The 17,950-nt window shown below is 44.0% G+C and overlaps 1 protein-coding gene across 31 annotated transcripts in view; it reads left to right on the top strand.

Moving 5' to 3' along the window:
- Nucleotides 1-17,631, top strand: part of Ank3 (ankyrin 3) — a 431,439-nt gene extending 413,808 nt beyond the window's left edge. For 22 of the 31 annotated variants that reach the window (XM_075980047.1, XM_075980046.1, XM_075980043.1 and 19 more), the window contains 2 exons: nucleotides 9,507-9,592; nucleotides 16,127-17,631. In XM_075980047.1, the coding sequence (XP_075836162.1) occupies nucleotides 9,507-9,572 (66 nt within the window). In that variant the 3' untranslated portion in view covers nucleotides 9,573-9,592; nucleotides 16,127-17,631. Of the gene's footprint in view, nucleotides 1-753; nucleotides 841-7,751; nucleotides 7,836-7,966; nucleotides 8,024-9,506; nucleotides 9,593-16,126 lie in introns of all 31 variants that reach the window. The other 9 variants (XM_075980041.1, XM_075980019.1, XM_075980018.1 and 6 more) reach the window with 3 other exon arrangements.
- The last annotated feature ends 319 nt before the right edge of the window (nucleotides 17,632-17,950 follow it).

Genomic DNA, 17,950 nt, shown 5'->3' with positions numbered 1-17,950 from the left:
AAGTTAACAAATTCAACCAAAATTCCATAAAAAGAAACACACATGCCTCTTTATGTAGAGATCGAGATGGCCTAAATTACAAGATCATAAGTCCAAATCAAACAAAGGCAATTTAAAATTATTTTAAATGGGAATACAAAGACCTTATCAAGCTGATAACATTTAGATTTTAAATAAAAAAACTGTATCATTAACAAATCGTAATTACCTTTTTCTGTTATTTATTTATTTATTTATTTTAGCTTTTCGAGACATGGTTTTTCTGTGTAGCTTTGACTGTCTCTAACCTCACTCTGCAGACCAGCCTGGCCTTGAACTCACAGAGATCCATCCACCTGTCTCTGACTCCTGAGTGCTAGGATTAAAGGCATGTGCCACCACTGCCCAGCTAATTACCTTTTTCTTTAACTGCACAGACACCACTCATGCCCAAACATAAGCATGCAGAGGCACACCTAAACACAGGCACAAACATACACACATGCACATGTGTGTTGATGCCTTCACATACACATACATGCATTCAGGACCATGCAAGAGACTCACTCACCCACACAAAGAGCTATGAAAGCAGCCTGAATCTTGCTCAAAACATTTTCTTCCACTCACTTTTCAGGATTCTTTTAAATATAAATCATCCTATTCCTTAAGGGGGAAAAATTAGTAAATATAATTCTTTCTTGAGTTCCCTTCTCAGCAATGTCTTTTGTTTTCAATCTGATGATAAAATTATACTAAAAATGCATTTATCAGGACTTGAGAGACAGTGAGAGTGGTTCAAGCTCAGAGGAGGAGCGGAGGGTCACGACCCGAGTCATTCGCCGGCGTGTGATTATAAAGGTACCAGCAGGTAGAAGTGATGGGCGCTGGCTGCTGCGGCTCGAAGCCTTGAGTGCACTTTGGGAAGTTCGGCATGTTTGATAACTCGCTGCCTCTCTGTGTCTCTGCACACTTGAAAGCTTGTCAAAGAAGCATCCGAAAGGAAGCCATGCTGTGTGTTAGTGCTTGGTTCTGCATAGGCCCGTTAGACACGAGACCGGTAGGATTCCGAGAACTCTTGGCATTTGTACCAGAAAACGAGGATTCTGTCTTGGTGAGAAGGGAGTTCATAGTGAACGCGGTGCTCAATTAATACCCCAGAATCCAGTGAGGGAGGCAGGGAAACCCCAAAGACCCTGTCTTGGAAATGAAAAGCAGTTCCTTAATAAAGCAGTGACTGAGAATTTGAGGTCACAGCCTGCCATGGATATGCGTGACACAGTGCAAGTCAAAGGAAAACGTCAGAAACAGGTTCTAATGACACTAACACGTGCCAAGGGGGAACCTGAATTTTCAAGTGTGGAAACCAGTTTTTGCGAGGCATGAAAATCCCACCTTCATGTAGCACAGTTAAAAACCCTGTCCGTCTGTCTGTAGTCCCTCCCGTGACGGTTTGTGCCAGTTCTCGCCCATGCATGGTAAAGTCCGCGTGACCCTTCCTGCAGCCCGCCACTCACCTTCAGTGACCTTCCCTGGCATCAGAGTGGTTGAGGGAAGAGTGCAGGAAAGGCGTTCTCAAGCATGGTACACACCACACACACCGAGGGTGACTCACGGAGCCTGTGACTTCTGGTAGGTGTCTCTGGAGAGGCAGAGAGGAGCACACCCTCAACTCTGTTTACCAAACTCCCACAACATCAGGGTCAGAAGAGAAGCTAAGAGCTGAGAAGAGCTCACCTAACTAGGTTCCCTACATTTTTTTTTCCTTGTGTTATTTTTGAGACAGGGTTTCTCTGTGTAACAGGCCTGGCTGTCCTGGAGCTAGCCCTGTAGACCAGGCTGGCCTCAAACTTACAGAGATCCACTTGGGTTAAAAAAGCATGTGCTACCAACACCCGGCTCCCTGTATTTCTTAATCCTTGTTCTTTGTATTTTTTTCATGAAGACTAGATGAAGGAAGGGGGGAAAAACCCTGTCAGATATGTTCAAATACAATTATCAGAGATTCTAAAAACGTTCAAAATTAAGTGATTTTCTAAGTTTTGAGCTATCCCCCGACTTGACAGTGAGTGAGCACCCCAGGTGCTGTTCCAACTATGAGTCACTTCTGTGGAAATCCTAACTGGCAAGCTGATTTAGGGAAGCAGTGAGATAGGGACTGACACTCTCTCTCTCTCTCTCTCTCTCTCTCTCTCTCTCTCTCTCTCTCTCTCTCTCTCTCTCTCTCTCTCTCTCTCATTTTTCCAGACAGGGTTTCTCTGTACCTTTCAAACCTGTTCTAGAACTCACTTAGTAGACCACACTGGCCTTGCAGTCACAGAGATCTATCTGTCTCTGCCTCCTGAGAACTCCAATTAAAGACATGAGCCACCACTGCCCAGCTAGACAGTGTATTTCCAAGTGTTTGGTTTTCTGTCTATAAAATCCTCACAGTCTGTCACAGCTTGCATGCTCTCTGAGATGGCGGAGCAGGGACTCAGGTTGCACTACCATGAATGATACATTGAAACACCTGGAGGAAACAAACAGAAGGTGCCTTGGGCAACTCGCTTTTCACGCTGCCCATGTGGCAGCCTTCTATTGCTTCCCCCCACTCTAGTCCAGCAGCTGCCTCTTAGGAGGGCTGACTGAACTCTCCTGGAAATCATTACAGAACAACAAAGTCAGCGGGAGGGAGTAAAGAGGACCCACACAGCGGTAGCCACACCTCTGGGCCTATGAAGATTCTTTTCTTTGGTCCCCTAACCTTCTAGATATGTATCAGCAGGTCAACCTCCAAGTCGTTTTATTAGCATGAGTGTCGTGTGCATTTGAGCTTATCATATGTTACATAATTACATACAGCATATGTTGAAAGTCCTAAATAAACTAGAAGGCCATAGGTTTTATGACACATAAATCTATATTCTACCCAAAAGCCCATACCTTGAAGTTGGGCTCATTTTAGAGAGAGTAAATTAGCAACAACATCAGAGAATGGTCTTAGAACTGGGAAGGGCATCGTCCTAAGAGTAAAATCTCTACTATAATAGGAGAAACCAAGAGCTAAATAACCCTGACTGTCAGGGGATATAACAGCCCAACAAGCCTGACATATGTAGGATGCTTTCTGGTTAGTATTCTCCGTTGGGATGGTAGAAGCAGATGGGAAGAATCCCACCTCTCTTGTTTTCCCTTTATTTTGTGTGTGGGTGTCCAGCAGACCCCAGGGATGGTGGCAGTGTGTAGTGGCCATAGCATGAACATCTTTGCTGTCAAAACCACAAAGTGAGACTGCCCTGACCTAAAAGGCCCTTGCTGCAGAAGTCACTGCACTCCCGAATGACCAGAGGGATGCCGGCAGGTGAACCGGTGTATGTGACAATCACGCAGCTAGGCAGCAACAGCTCTGGGAGCAGAACTCAGCCTTTAACTTGGTGCAGGGTTTTTCCCACAGAAGATATACACGGGAGCATCTTTTGCTAAACTGAGTCGGACATTTAGCCATTCAGACTTCCCCTGTGGCATAGAAGAGGGCAGCATTATGCTGCAGTACCAGGCACAGATTTAAGAGCTGTAAACAAAGTAATTCAACCTATGGGCCCACTACAATCTGGAATTCCTTTGCCTTCTCTATTACCAAAAGGATGGCCTCTTATAGTTATTGATTTGAAGATTGTTTTTTCACTATACCGTTACAAGAAAAGAATAGAGAAATTTGCCTTCACAGTGCCTACTTATAATAATTCTCAGCCTAATAGGAGATGTCAATGGACTGTCCTCCCACAGGGTATGCTCAATAGTCCTACATTGTGCCAATATTTTGTAAGTAAGCCATTGGAAATAATTCGTAAACAATTCCCCAAGTCCATAATTTATCATTACATGGACGACATCTTATTATCTGATTCAAATAAAGATACTTTAGAAAGGATGTTTGAAGAAGAAAGTCTTGCCTAGGTGGGGATTACAAATTGCCCCTGAAAAGATTCAAAGAGGAAATTCTATTAATTACCTAGGTTACAGAATAGGGTTAGAGAAAATTAAAACGCAAAAGGCACAAATTAGGAGAGACCAGTTAAAGACTCTTAATGACTTCCAAAGATTGTTAGGAAACATTTCCAGTCTACAACCAGCTGTTGGGATAACACCTGATCTAATAGTTCATTTAAACCTTAGATGGTGATAAAGATTTGAATAGTCCAAGAAAACTGACAGCTGAAGCAGAAAAGGAACTGACAATGATTGAGGAAAAGTTACAGGAGGCACATGTGGATAGGGTGAACCCAAATCTTATCTGCACCCTAGTCATATTGCCTTCCAGAATTTCTCCTACAGGGATTCTACTGCAGAGGGAAGATATTATTTTAGAGTGGATATTTATACCTAATAAACCAAGTAAAAAATTAAAAACTTAGGGGCTGGAGAGATGGCTCAGTGGTTAAGAGCATTGCCTGCTCTTCCAAAGGTCATGAGTTCAATTCCCGGCAACCACATGGTGGCTCACAACCATCTGTAACGAGGTCTGCTGTCCTCTTCTGGTCTGCAAACACACACAGATTGAATATTGATAACATAATAAATAAATATTTAAAAAAAATTAAAAACTTATGTGGAAAAAGTCTCTGAATTAATTATAAAAGGTAAGCTGAGACTTCGTCAACTAGCAGGTATAGACCCAGCAGAAATTATAGTGCCTTTTACTACTGAAGAAATAAAAAAGTTATGGGAAGACAATGAACCATGGCAAAGAGCTTGTGCTAATTTTTTTGGGAGAAATTAATAGCAACTATCCCAAAAGTGGTAGACTTAACCTCATAAAGAGAACTTCTTGGATTCTTCCTAGAATTATACGTGATGCTCCAATAACTGGAGCTCGGACGTTCTATACTGATGCAAATAAATCAGGGAAAGCAGGTTACAAGTCAGATGAATTGAGTAAGGTGGAACAAAGCCCTTATAATTCTGTCCAGAAGGCAGAATTATATGCCATTCTTATGGTGCTAAGGGATTTTAAAGAACCTCTTAATATAGTTACAGATTCACAACATGTAGAAAGTTATCTTGCATATTGAAACCGCTGAATTTATACCAGATGACACAGAGTTGACTTCATTGTTTATCCAGGTACAAGACATAATCAGGAATAGGCTTTGTCCGATGTACATAACACACATCCGGTCCCATACAAGTCTGCCTGGTCCTCTAGCACAAGGCAACGCTGAGATTGATCAATTATTGATTAGAAGCGTGTTGCAGGCCTCGGAATTTCATAAAAAGCATCATGTCAATAGTAAAGGCCTAAAGAAAGAATTTTCCATTACATGGCAACAAGCTAAAAACATTATAAAGAGATGTCCTACTTGTTCTTTCTATAATCAAACACCGTTGCCTGCATTCTTAAAGAACTGGGCTAGAGCCACCCATGTCAATCCCTAATCAAGAAAAGCCTGTAGAGGCTTGCCTACAGCTCCGTCTTATGGAGACAGTTTCTCAGTTGAGGCTCCCTCCTCTCAGATGACTATGACTTGTGTCAAGCTGACATAAAACTAACCAGCACAATGGGTTGCCTATTAGATTGTTGCTTTTTGCAACATATATAACAGCCATTCTGGTTTAGAAAGAGTCACATCATATACGTCAAAGCAAACCAACACGCCTTATACTGTCATTCCTTATATTCAGAGAAGTCTAGGAAAGAAAAGAAAGTGTGATGTCTCTTGAAGGGATGCCAAAGGAAATTCCATCATGCCATTGTGTCATTGAGACCACCAGAGGTGAAGACCCCAAAACATATGCACCATGACGTCTCTTCAAAGTGGAGGGAGGGTGCCAGAAATAGTCTTGTAAACAAGATGAAGTGGAGAGTGGATTTTGTTTATGTAAAAGTACAGTAGTCTTTGCTGGGCTGTGGTGGTGCACGCCTCTAATCCCAGCTTTTGGGAGGCAGAGGCAGAAGTAAATGGATCTCTGTGAGTTCAAGGCCAGCCTGGTCTACAAGAGCTAGTTTTAGGACAGTTGGGACGGTTACACAGGGAAACCCTTTCTCGAAATCCCCCCCCCCAAAAAAAAGAAAAAGTAAGGCAGCCTTCTAAAGCTAATTCGCAATTGTCTCTCTCTCATTAAAGGGGTTCAAGATCTCTCCTTGAGAACATTTACCTCTAACATAATTGACAGAGAGGTAAAGAGGCACAGATTTTTAAAATATCTGTTCCAAGCCGGGCAGTGGTAGCACACACCTTTAATCCCAGCACTTAGGAGGCAGAGGCAGGAGGATCTCTGTGAGTTCAAGGCTAACCTGGTCTACAAGAGCTAGTTCCAGGACAGCTAGGACGGTTACACAGAGAAACCCTATCTCAAAAATAATAATAATATGTTCTATAAATCTTTACTGGTAGCCTTCCAATACAATCTATTCTTTCTAGTGTAGTGAGGAGCTACACAATTAGACAACTTGTTTTAGTCTTGAAGAGATTATGCATGTAAGGAGACAAAGTGCTCACCTTCTGAACATCTGCAAGAAGCAACATGGCTCGTTATTGATAAGCAGGGCTTTGTTTCTCCTGACGGCATTAATCTGAGTCAACAACCCACTTGTGCCTCCTCTTTGTGCTTATATCTGTACCTAATTTGCCCATTCCTTCCCAGGGTTCTCTAAACAATTTCAAACTTAGCATCTTCCCACAGAAGGGCTTACCCAGAGCACAGTAAATGGATTTCTGTCTTGCTGTCTTACAGTCTTTCCTTGTGCACCACTCAGAAAGCTGGGTGCTCGAATGAATTTACCTCAGAAATACTTCAGTCATTCAGGCTCTAGCTACAGTCAAAACGTCTCGTGGCCTTTTTATTGGTACCTTTGTGTCTCTATGCCTTTATCTTTAAAATAAAATGACATTTTTGCCAAATGTATGCAACCACCCGTAGGAAATAGGACTAGCTCCCCCATGAAACCCTGCTGCAGATTTCAGTGTTGGCATGGACGACCCCTACACTCTGCCTATGTCCTTCTCTCTCTCTCTTCCTGGAGTCAACTGAAACCATACCGAAGCGGGGCTAAGGGTGAACTCGGAAGACCTTTGGCAGTTCCCGCTCTAAATCAGAAAGCAGTTCCTAATGAAAGAATCGATACCAATAAATGTCAGATGAGCTTTCTGGCCTACGGTAGTGTGGGTGGTCGGACATGCTATCAGTTACTCTCCTGTACGGTCTATGAAAACCTCAGCCCCCTCCCCCTGCAAATGAGACTTTCCCTGCCTGAACTTTCTTCATAATCATTTTATAAAAAGTGTATTGCCCTTAGTACATGAGGGGTTTTTTTTAAGTATTTTTTTCCAGCTCAGAACCTTACTCAAATTAGAATTCACTCTCTAACATCCCTTGAGCTATAGTGTGACTGACCAAGAGTTGTTCTTAAGTGAGTCCGTCCGTTCTTACCACTAATCATTGACTGACGTTTGTTTCAACCAATGAAGCCTCTCGGCTTTTCTGTGGTTAACTGCATCTGCAAATGATCGATTTTCTTGCAATTTGTTGCCAGCTACCATACGTGCCTGCATACATGCTTGAGGCATAAGACTGAAGGTTGTCAACCGTTCACTAACCAGCCATGAAGTCTATCTTCTCTTTCCCTGGAGAGGGAAGCACAGCTTGTGACTTCTCTGCAGTTCCAGGGCCTGTGTGGTGGGCCGTGTGGTCGGCCGTGTGGTGTGCAGTGTGGTGTGCTGTGGATCCGGATCGATACCCGCCCATGCTCTCCTCTCTCATGCCGCTAATTTCTATGCCACATCCTTTAGGGGGAGGAAGCCAAAACCATCCCTGGCAAATCCGTCACGGAAGAACAATTTACTGATGAAGAAGGCAACCTCATCACCAGAAAAGTAATCGCCATTGAGATTTCATGCTTCCGGAGTTTAAATGCCCTGCATGAGAAACAACCCTTGTATGCGATAGGTTTATAGCGCCCCCTCGTGACCACAGAATAGTCCCTACTTCTCTCTGTTTCCAACAGATCACTCGGAAAGTAATAAGACGGATTGGCCCACAAGAGAGAAAGCAGGATGAACTGGTAATGTAGCGTGGTTGCCAAGGAGAAAAGTAGAGGGTAGCATCTCTGTGATTTCCCTGGGAAGCCTTGCTAACAGAGTGCCTGCTGCAGTGTGGAATCGTGGAGTATTGTGCTGGCTTCTGACGTAGGCTTTGTACGGGGATCCAACCCCTTTTCTTCATACAACGTCTGAATGTTACATACTTACTGCTGTCAGAATGACCACAGAGATAAGTGCATTTATTGGGGATAATGTTCCACTTGGAAAGAGAAAGAGAAGGTAGGCCGGGCGGTGGTGGCGCACGCCTTTAATCCTAGCACTCGGGAGGCATAGGCAGGCGGATCTCTGTGAGTTCGAGACCAGCCTGGTCTACAAGAGCTAGTTCCAGGACAGGCTCCAAAGCCACAGAGAAACCCTGTCTTGAAAAACCAAAACAAACAAACAAAAAACAGAAAGAGAAGGTAGAATTCTTGGCCATCAACAGCCCCCTTGAGAGGGTCCGTCCACCTTTGGCCTTGAGTTGGGTGCCTGTCTAGGAAACTGAGGGAGGACACTGTTTGTTAGGGTAACAGAGAGTCTGGCTCACAATTTTCACATCAGGTCTATGTGGTTGTCCTGGTCACCACATTCTGTACAAAATAAAAACTAAACTCCACTGTTACATCGTACTTTATGCCACCCCATGTCCAATGTGCTAATAATACAGAAGCCAACTTGCAACTCTGAGTATGACTCACCCAATGAACCCTGTCCTACCGAAGAAGACATCTTGCTATTATGCTTTGATGTTTCCCAAATCTTTATCATATTTAAAGGCAGAAAGTTAAGTGTTATGTATTATGTTTACATAAGAAAAATGCAAGCTGAAAAGTACTGAGGATCAGGTGAGGAAAGAAGAACAACGCCCCCCACCCCGCCCCCGGGCCTCCTGTTAAAGGAAAAACTAAATGTGCCTCACTCTCCAAGAAGTACGCCCCTGACAGTCGGGAAAGACAGTCCCAACCTGTAGAAATCCATACTATCTTGGTCCAAGAAGGAGAGGACAGCGTTGGTAGTCACATAAACTAAAGAGAAGCAGTCAGACCACCCATGGCATTCAGTTCCGGCTTGGTGCTTATTTGAGAAGTCCCTGTCGTACTCCAACAGACTGGTTATGGTTTTGCTGGCTGATAAAAATCATGATCGTAACAATTGGGGTTCGGGTGTCTTGTGCGTGTCAATGACTTCTTCCATTGTCTGTGGGAAGCGGCCCGGTTGCTCCATGAAATCATTAACCCCCCGTGCTGCCAAGTCTTGTGCTGTAGCGTTACCTTGAAAGTGCTGTCGCATGCCGTGGCCGTGGCGAGCTGGCCTGTGCAGTCAAGCCAAGCAGGTCGACTTGTCTAAGGATGCCGAGTGGTCTAGGACTCTTACCACTTTTCCTTCCTCACGCAGCCTCCAGGGACCAGCGTGTGAACTGCTTCCAGTCTCCACCGCAAACATGTAATGTGTGCTCTCCTTTAGCAGGGAGAAGGCTATAAACTGAAGACGAAGAAAGAAATTCGGAACGTGGAGAAAAAGACCCACTAGGGACAGTGACGTCGCTCCAGGTGGGAAATGGCCTTTTGCCAACAGTGAACCTTTAAAGTCTCTAGAATTTTCTAGATTCTCCAAATAAATAGGCAATTCGCATCTTTCATTTCTCTGATTTCCCTGGGACAAACTCCAAACTGGTCCCTGTTCTTTTTCTGTATATGAGTACAGATGTCAATGTGTGTGTAAATGTACATGTTTCTACACATGTATGTGTACATATACACATATGCACATTAAACCTTAACTCCAGTTGGGTTTATAAAAATTCTCCATGTGTATGGCATCTGCAGAAGCAGATGTTGTTAGGATTCGAGTCTCCTACCCTCTTACCATGAGGCTTCCATGGCAGGCAGCAGCCATATCCAGTGGGAAGATTGCCAGACCAACCACAGTTCCAGCGGACTATGCTCAAAGTTAGCAGTACTGGTTAAAATACAGCTGTTGCCAAGTCTAGGTTAAATTAATAGAATCTGATACGCAAACGTTTATTTTATGTAAGCCTAGACACAAGAGGTTGATCATATGGGCTTTTTAGAATTTAAATATTTAGTAAGTGAGCTGTATTTACATTTGTTTGGACTTTGCCCCTGTTCCCCTTAACATTATTATTATATTTCTGGATTTCACATTGTTCTTTCTCAATACACATTCAATCAGAAAGCTAATTTGGGGTGAGACGACAGTTTTGGAAAGTTACGTCCTCGGGGTCACTCCTCTCCTTTTAGCCCCTGGGTCAAAGTTACAAAGAATGGGTCTAGTCTCATTTTCTTGCCAACAATGAACCCTGACATTTGAGTGCAGAAATAACCTCATTTTAGATACCTAAGGCTCGGATAGAAGTTTATTTTATTTTTGAGATGGGGTCTCTTGGATCCCAGGCTGGCCTTGCACTTTCTATATACCTGAGAATGACCCTGAACTCCCAATCCTCCTGCCTTCCCCTCCCGATTGCTAGAATTCCAGGCCAGCAGCATGCCACACCACACACAATTTATATAGTATTTAGGATCAAACCCAGGGCTTCATGGGTGTTAGGGAAGCATTTTACATCTGAGCTACATCTCCACCCTCCCAGGTAGACCCTTTCAGTATCTGCTCTACAGTCTCTTTCCTTTGCCTTCTGTGAGGCTGTCAGGGAACTCGGAAATCCCATAATGCCTGCTGCCCTAGACTCACATTGTGGACTCTGGGTGGGAGCCAGTCCTCATGTTGTGGCCACTGATGAGATTGAAAAAGGAAGAACCACAGACGTTCTGGAAACAGGATTCTATGTGTGTTTCTTTATGGCTCTTTAGTTCTCATAACCTCCCCTCTTGGATCGGTGCCAATAGCATTGCTGTAACATAAGGACCAGGCAGAACTAGGAAATAAACCCTAACAGGCTACCTCCAGAATGCTCATTCTTGGGACTCACAGTAGACCTGACCTGGCAGTGATGGGAGGGTCCCCAAAGATAGAAGTAAGCTGAGCTTCAATGACTCGAGTTACTCATCTGTAGGGATTCTGGTCTTCACTCTACAGCCAAAAGGAAAAGATTAGCTGAGAGGGGTAAGCAGCTCCACTACTAAGCCTGACATAGCCCATGGCCTCTGGAAAGCTCTTACTTTGTAGTCCAGGCTAGCCTAAACCTTGCAATAGCTAAGTACTTGGGTCCCTGGCTCAGTGGTAGAGTACTTCCCCAGCACACATAGGCTCTGTCTGGATTCGATCCCCAGCAGCCCACACACATACTCATGTACCCTTTCCTGAAAACTGAGAAGTGCATGCAGGTAACCCTAACCTTTTAAAAAGATTTTTATTTACTTATTTATTATTTATATAGGGTTCTGCCTTCATGTATGTCTGCAGGCCAGAAGAGGGCACCAGGCCTCATTACAGATGGCTGTGAGCCACGATGTGGTTGCTGGGAATTGAACTCAGGACCTCTGGAAGAGCAGCCAATACTCTTTAACCACTGAGCCATCTCTTTAACAGCTGGGGCAGGACAAGGTGGCTATCAGTAATTTCCAATGGTAGTCATTCTGAGCTTGGGAGATCTCCGTGTGGCCGTTGGTGGCACAGCGGAGACAGTAAATCTGGGTGCTGAGTAGTTAACCAACTATATGGGTTTGGTCAAGTTACCCAACTTATGTGTTGTCCTTTCCTCAGTGGAATAGGGAAGAGGCTTGGAATGAAGCCTGGATGAGTTACCCTCCCCGTAGAAGGATAATATTAACACATCACAAAGTTGTTTTAGAATTCAGTCGGTTCATATGTGTAAACTGCCTAATAGCAGTGACTGCTGAGCCCCTAGGACCCTCAATTAGGAGGCACCATTATAAAAGTATTAGGAGAAGCAAAAAGGAAATAAGAATAGCAGCTTGCCACGCCAGGCATAATGGTGGCAGTCGGGAGAAGTCACAGCAGCCGAGCCACCAGCCCCTTTCTAAAATGAAGGTGGTTTTCTAGATTCACTCTCAGTGCTTCTCATCGTAAACTGAGGCAGGAGGAGGCAAAGCTGACGTGAAGACCACGCCCTCTCCCCTCCACAGACAGAAGGAGTTCATGCCACTCAGGCCCCCATCTCAGGACATTTTCCCAGAACGCATCGAAGGTACAGATAGCTCTCTGTCTGTTTTCCTGATACGTGGTGGAGACAGAATTGAAGCCAGGCAAGTGTGGCTCTTGGCCCTTGCTAAAACTCTTGCCGTTTTAATTACCTGTGCAGTAGGGGACATAATACTGCCCTGTTATTAGGACTGATGTAATTCACTTCAAAACAGTGCCAGAGATGTAATAAACACATAATAAAAATGAAAGAAATGCATTTTCTTTCTCTTTAAAAAATATGCATCTGTCTGTTCTTAGTATGTTTACTTTTGCCTGCTGGCTCTGTAGCTTCAACTGTTTTTAACTCAAGTCACTGGGCAAGAACAAATTCAAAAAGGCCCCATTTATTGCTTAGTTGGAGAGGAAATCTGTTCTGAGATGGGAGCTATTTTAAACTAAGTTTTCAGTCAAGTGTGCTGGTGCAGGTCAGTAATTCTAACACAGAGAAGACAGAGGTAGGAAGACCAAGAGTTCAAGGCCAGCCTTGGCTTCGTGAGACTCGGTCTCCAAAAAAAGGAAACTAAAAGAAAAGCAAACCTTAATTTTAGATTATGGTTTCCTATTGTAATGAAAATTATTGTACTTAAAAAAGAAACACGGGCCAGCAAGATGGCACCATAAGAAAAGTGCTTGCCAACAAGCCTGATGTAGTTGTTTGAAGTTGTAGTTGAGTGACCACCGTAGGCTTATATGTGGATGCTTGGTTCTCAGTTGATACAACTGTTTGGGAAGGATATCAGGAAGTGCATTACTGGGGTGGACTTTGAGGTTTCAAAAACCCACACTATTCCCAGTTAGCTCTCTCACTCTCTTGTGTGTGCTCGCTCCCTCTCTCTCCTTCCCTTGTGTGTGCTCGCGCTCTCTCTCTCTCTCTCTCTCCTTCCCCCGCTCTCTTCCCCCCGCCCTCCCCCCCAGTCTCTCCCTCATGCTTGTGGATCAAGATGTAAGTCCTCAGTCTATCTGAGAGCCTGCCTGCCTGTTGCCTTGTTCCCTGCCATGAAGGTCTTGAGGCTCACCCTCTGAAATTTGAAGCCCCCAATAAACTCTTCTTTAAATTACCTTGGTCACGGTGTCTTAGTGCAGCAATTTAGAAGTAACTTGAGACACCCGACGACCTGAGTTCAGTCCCCACATGACAAATGGACACAACCAACTTCCACAAGCTGTCCTCTGACCTCCACACGGAAGCTGTGCCATGTACACATATATGCAAACACACGCCAAATTAAAACATAACGCAAACTTTAAAGGACTCAAAGGAAACATTCTTAGACATATGATAAAGAGAAGGGAAGTGGGGAGGATTGAGGAGCAGGGCACATGGGGGAGGGATGAATGGAAAAACAGCAGAATTCTCTGTTGCATAGAGCAGGTTCCCTGGAATCTGGCAAGTGAGGTGACCTGCAAAGGTGGATTCCCCAGGATCTGCCCTTTCTAGGGACAGGATTTAAAGGGCACTTGAAGAATAGGGAGGAATTCCATATGTGTTGATTAGAGAAGAAACATCTAAGTATATTCGCACTCGGGAGCAACAGAAGATAATTTGGAATGCTCTGTATAGCCGATAGGCCACACTGCATTCCCAAAGTAGGCCTAGGGGCAAAGTGTGGTATCAGCAGCACCTTAGGTCTTAGAAACTAATGTCTAAGCTTATACTTATCTACAAAACTAGAAGCCTTGTTTGTGTGCAGGTCATCCCAGCTGGCCATGCACACATTAAACCTCAGGAAGCATGCCTCCAGCCCATCGAACGCTGGAGCCAACAGACTAGTCAGAATGGGGTGGTGGTTGTTGTTTTCAGCACTGGCCCATGTGGCTGTGGTCTGAACTTCGCGACTTATTAAATCCTACTGTGCAGCCCAGTTTGAGAACCAGGGAAGAATGTGACCTTCAGTAGAGGATTTGGGAATTAAGTTCCCAGTTGTGCACTGGGCTTGACTGCTGAGGGCTGCAGGTATGGAAGGAAAAAAAAAAAAACCTGAGTATTTCCAGAGGCCTTTAAAGGGGCTCTCAGTTCTGTACCCGAACCACCTATACTGGACCTGGAGCTGTGATCTCTAAGTATCAGTTAAAATGTTTCTTAATGTGAAAATAAATTAGTGTAATAGTGTGGACATGGCTGTGAATTTCTTCCACCCTCACATACGAAAGGATATACCAAACTCGTGGAAATGTCACTCCTTCCAATGAGTCTTAAGTCCCTTCCGTTTATTACCTACACTCAGACGGGGGAGCTGATTCCAGATTCTCTTTCTGCAATGTCATCTCACAGTATCCCATCCATCAGAGGGTGCTCTCATCACACTTAATCTTCTAGCAGTTGCTTAGCCAAGGTTCTTATCCTCTTTACCTGACGCTGTTCTTGGTATAAAGTGTTTATATGAAATGTTATCCACCCATTAGCATTCCTAACCCATGGGGTCGGAACCCACATTCTGGCTGCCTGACTAACAAGAAAGATTTGCAAGATCAGTACTGCTTTTAAAAAATAGCCACATTATAGGAGGACATTTAATTATGTCCCGATCTTGGGGTCAAAACATACCCACTATCTAGACAGACAAATGTTGGCTTCTATTGAAAAGACAAAGGCTTTGCTTTGTAATGCAAAATTAACTTGGGAAGTTAGACTGGTTATTAGAAAATGTAGACCAGCAGATGGGAGGGAGGTCAGTTTTTTAGTGGTCTCATGTGTATAGACACTTACTAGAGATTATTAAACTCCACATCATAGAAGAAGTATAGTACATTAAAAATTTACATACCAAGGAAGCTGGGAGACGCGAGGGAAAGTTTAGAGAATAGAGCTAGGAACACCTCTTCCCTGAATGAAGAGGGTGACGTGACCACAGAGCCCCGTAAGCAGCCTGGTGCCTGGAAGATTAGGATTTAATGACAGAAACCAAGGTGTGAAAATCCTGCCGGACAGGGTTTCCCCACCCTCCGTAACTGGATCTACCGAACTGAGTCATTTTCCTTCCCTGGAGGAGGGCAAGTGTGGAAACCTCAAAGGAGTGGGTCCTTGGGTGTTCTTGGCTCCCCTCGCCGGTGACCTGGGGGAGGGAGGTCAGAAGCAAACACACATGAAAAAGGCAGCCAGACCCATAAACGGGAGACAGGAAGAGCTAGCTGTTCCGGGTGTTTACACAGGGCAGGATGTCACGGGTGAGCCACCCAAAGAGAAACCTGTCTGGGTAAACAAGCTCAAGGTCACCAGGACACCCTCTGTCCCCTGCAGAAGTCAGATTCTAAAGGCTCTCCACAGCTACAGAGGAGAGTTGGCTGTTTGTGAGTCAATAGGTTTTTTTTTTCTTTTTCTTACAATCAATCCTTCCTGCTTCACACTGGAATTCCATCCAGTCTGTCAGCTTCTTTCCCTTGACTTCTTAGCGGTTCCTGAGATACCCCAAGTCAGTGGTTCTCAACCTTCCTAATGCTGCGACCCTTTAATACGGTTCCTCATGTTGTGGTTATCCACACACACACCGACCATTTCGTTGTTACTTCATAACTATAATTTTGCTACTGTTATGAACGGTAATGTAAATATCTGATATGTGACCCGTGTGTGGGTCATGACCCACAGTTTGAGAACCAAAGATCTAGTGTCTGGTCCACTGTGGTATTTTTCAGGAAGCCTAAACACCCTAGTGAGGAGAAGTAGACCCTTGTTCTCCAAACCCTTTATGATAAACAACAAAGAAGCCATAGATAAATTCTCCTTTGTCTATAAAATGAGTGAGGGATATGTCTCAGTTGGTTAAAAGTGCCTACCATGCAGGAAGCCCAGGTTTCAGACCCCACACCACACAACCTAGGTACTGTGACTGGGGCAGAATGATCAGGAGTTCAAAGTCACCCTAGGTCGCAAGTTCAAAGCCAACCTAGACTTACATGAGACCCTGTCTCAAAAGAGAAAGAAACCTAAACTCACCACCCTACTGTTTCTCTCTCCTCAGGACCACGTGTTCATACTGCCAGTATTGAGAAATCTACCAGAGAGCAACCGGAAGGAAAATATTTACCAAGAAGAGAGTGTGGGTCTGCCGCCGCCACACACCAGTGACCTGAGTTTTTCTTTAGTGCAAAAGGAAAAATAAGAAAAAGAAAATAACTCACAGTTTTTTTTATTTAGCATGAGCCAATTTACAGAGCATGGAAACTCACTCCCATTCCCAGGATCGACACACGTGCACTGAGCAATGCAGTCTAAGGTACAAGAAGCCATGTTGTTCAGACTTGATCTCAAGTAATTTGGTGTCATTTTTCAAAGAAAACAAAAAGAAGGAAAGAAAAGAAAACTGTGCGCCGGGAGGGACAGAAGAGGGAAGGATCAACTGAAGAAACTCTACAGTTACTAAATCCACAACAGCTCGCCTTATTTTTCTTGGACCCAAACTGTCAGGGTATAAACACTGTTTGTTTCTTTTTTTAAGAAAAAAAAATTTAAAAAAAAATCAATAGTTTTGCTGTAAATAATATCACTGTAAATTCTAACAACAACAACAACAAAAATAGAATAAATGGTGATAGGCACCTGCCTCCTAGAACACAGACAAGATATCCCAGCTGCATCTAACCGCGGGAGTTCCAAGTTACTTCACCCTGGACACGGACGAGCTTCTGGGCTGTGCGGGGACTCTTCACTGATTCTTGTATATTAGCAATGATAATGTTTGTACACGCAAAACTGCTAGCTTGATTTTAAAAAGAAAATGCAAATCTTTAACAAAAAAACCTGCTGCAAATTTAAATAATTCCCCAAATGCGGAATTCTGTAGGTCTGTGAAAAAAAATTTTTTTTCTTCAGAATACTAATATTTTGATGCATGCATATCACCTTATTTTGATTAAACCTTTTCCAATTTTGCAAACACTTACAGTCTCCTGCAACACAGGAGATTTTATCTGTAAACACAAAGCCCTTCATCTAATATTTGTTGCTATTGCCAACTTTTTTTAATGAAATGACCAAAAATGGAAAAAAAAAAAAGTCCCACAAAACTATACAGTAGTTGCTTGGGGGTGGGATGGGGAGGGCTGTTAGTGCTTACAGGGGGAAATTGCTTGCCACTGTACAGGTGGATGGTGCTCACAAGAGGCCCCGGTCATGGGTATTTAAAAATGGACTGACCAGAAACCCGTATCTAGGAGAATGGCAGCACACTGTAAAAAAAAAAGAAAAGAAAAAAATCACTGTTCTTGTGTACTGGCTCTGAGATGTAGACCCCCTCCAGTAAGCCGATCACTTATAACCACCGTAGCAGTGCCGTAGGTTAGTAAGGCTGCGTCTTGTAGAGCATCTTCCTCTGGGTTTCAGTGAGGTTCCTTCATCCACTATCTTCACTTGAAATCGGCCCCCATGGACACCTAGCTCTAAATGACATGTATGGGAGAAGCAGACGCTGGATAACCTAGTCAATTGTTTAAGCATAAAAATAAATTGTGTTCAACTCTTCACCTACCCGGGCTCTACAGTGTCCTTGTGTCCTCTGGCAAAGCGCAACTGTCTAACCCCTGAGTCCCAGGGGTCCCGTCTGTGCCTCTGGTCACTAAAGCCATAGTCTGGAACATGCCACCCTCTCCCGAAAACACTGACCTTTGCATAAACCCCACGCGGAGTAAACTCATGTGCATTTTGTGGGGGAGTCGAGAATTTAAAATGAAGTCATCTCGTTTGCATCTATCTAGGCTTCCCCTCCCCATAAAAGAAGTTGGGGTCTATACAGCCACCATGTCAAGAAGCGTTGTTCCCAGGAAGCTTCCACCTGCAGTGGCTTTTA

Source organism: Microtus pennsylvanicus, chromosome 7, assembly GCF_037038515.1.
Source record: "Microtus pennsylvanicus isolate mMicPen1 chromosome 7, mMicPen1.hap1, whole genome shotgun sequence".
Taxonomy (NCBI): Eukaryota; Metazoa; Chordata; class Mammalia; order Rodentia; family Cricetidae; genus Microtus; species Microtus pennsylvanicus.
The sequence above is the reverse complement of the archived record's forward strand: the minus strand, read 5'-3'. Positions and strand labels throughout refer to the sequence as shown.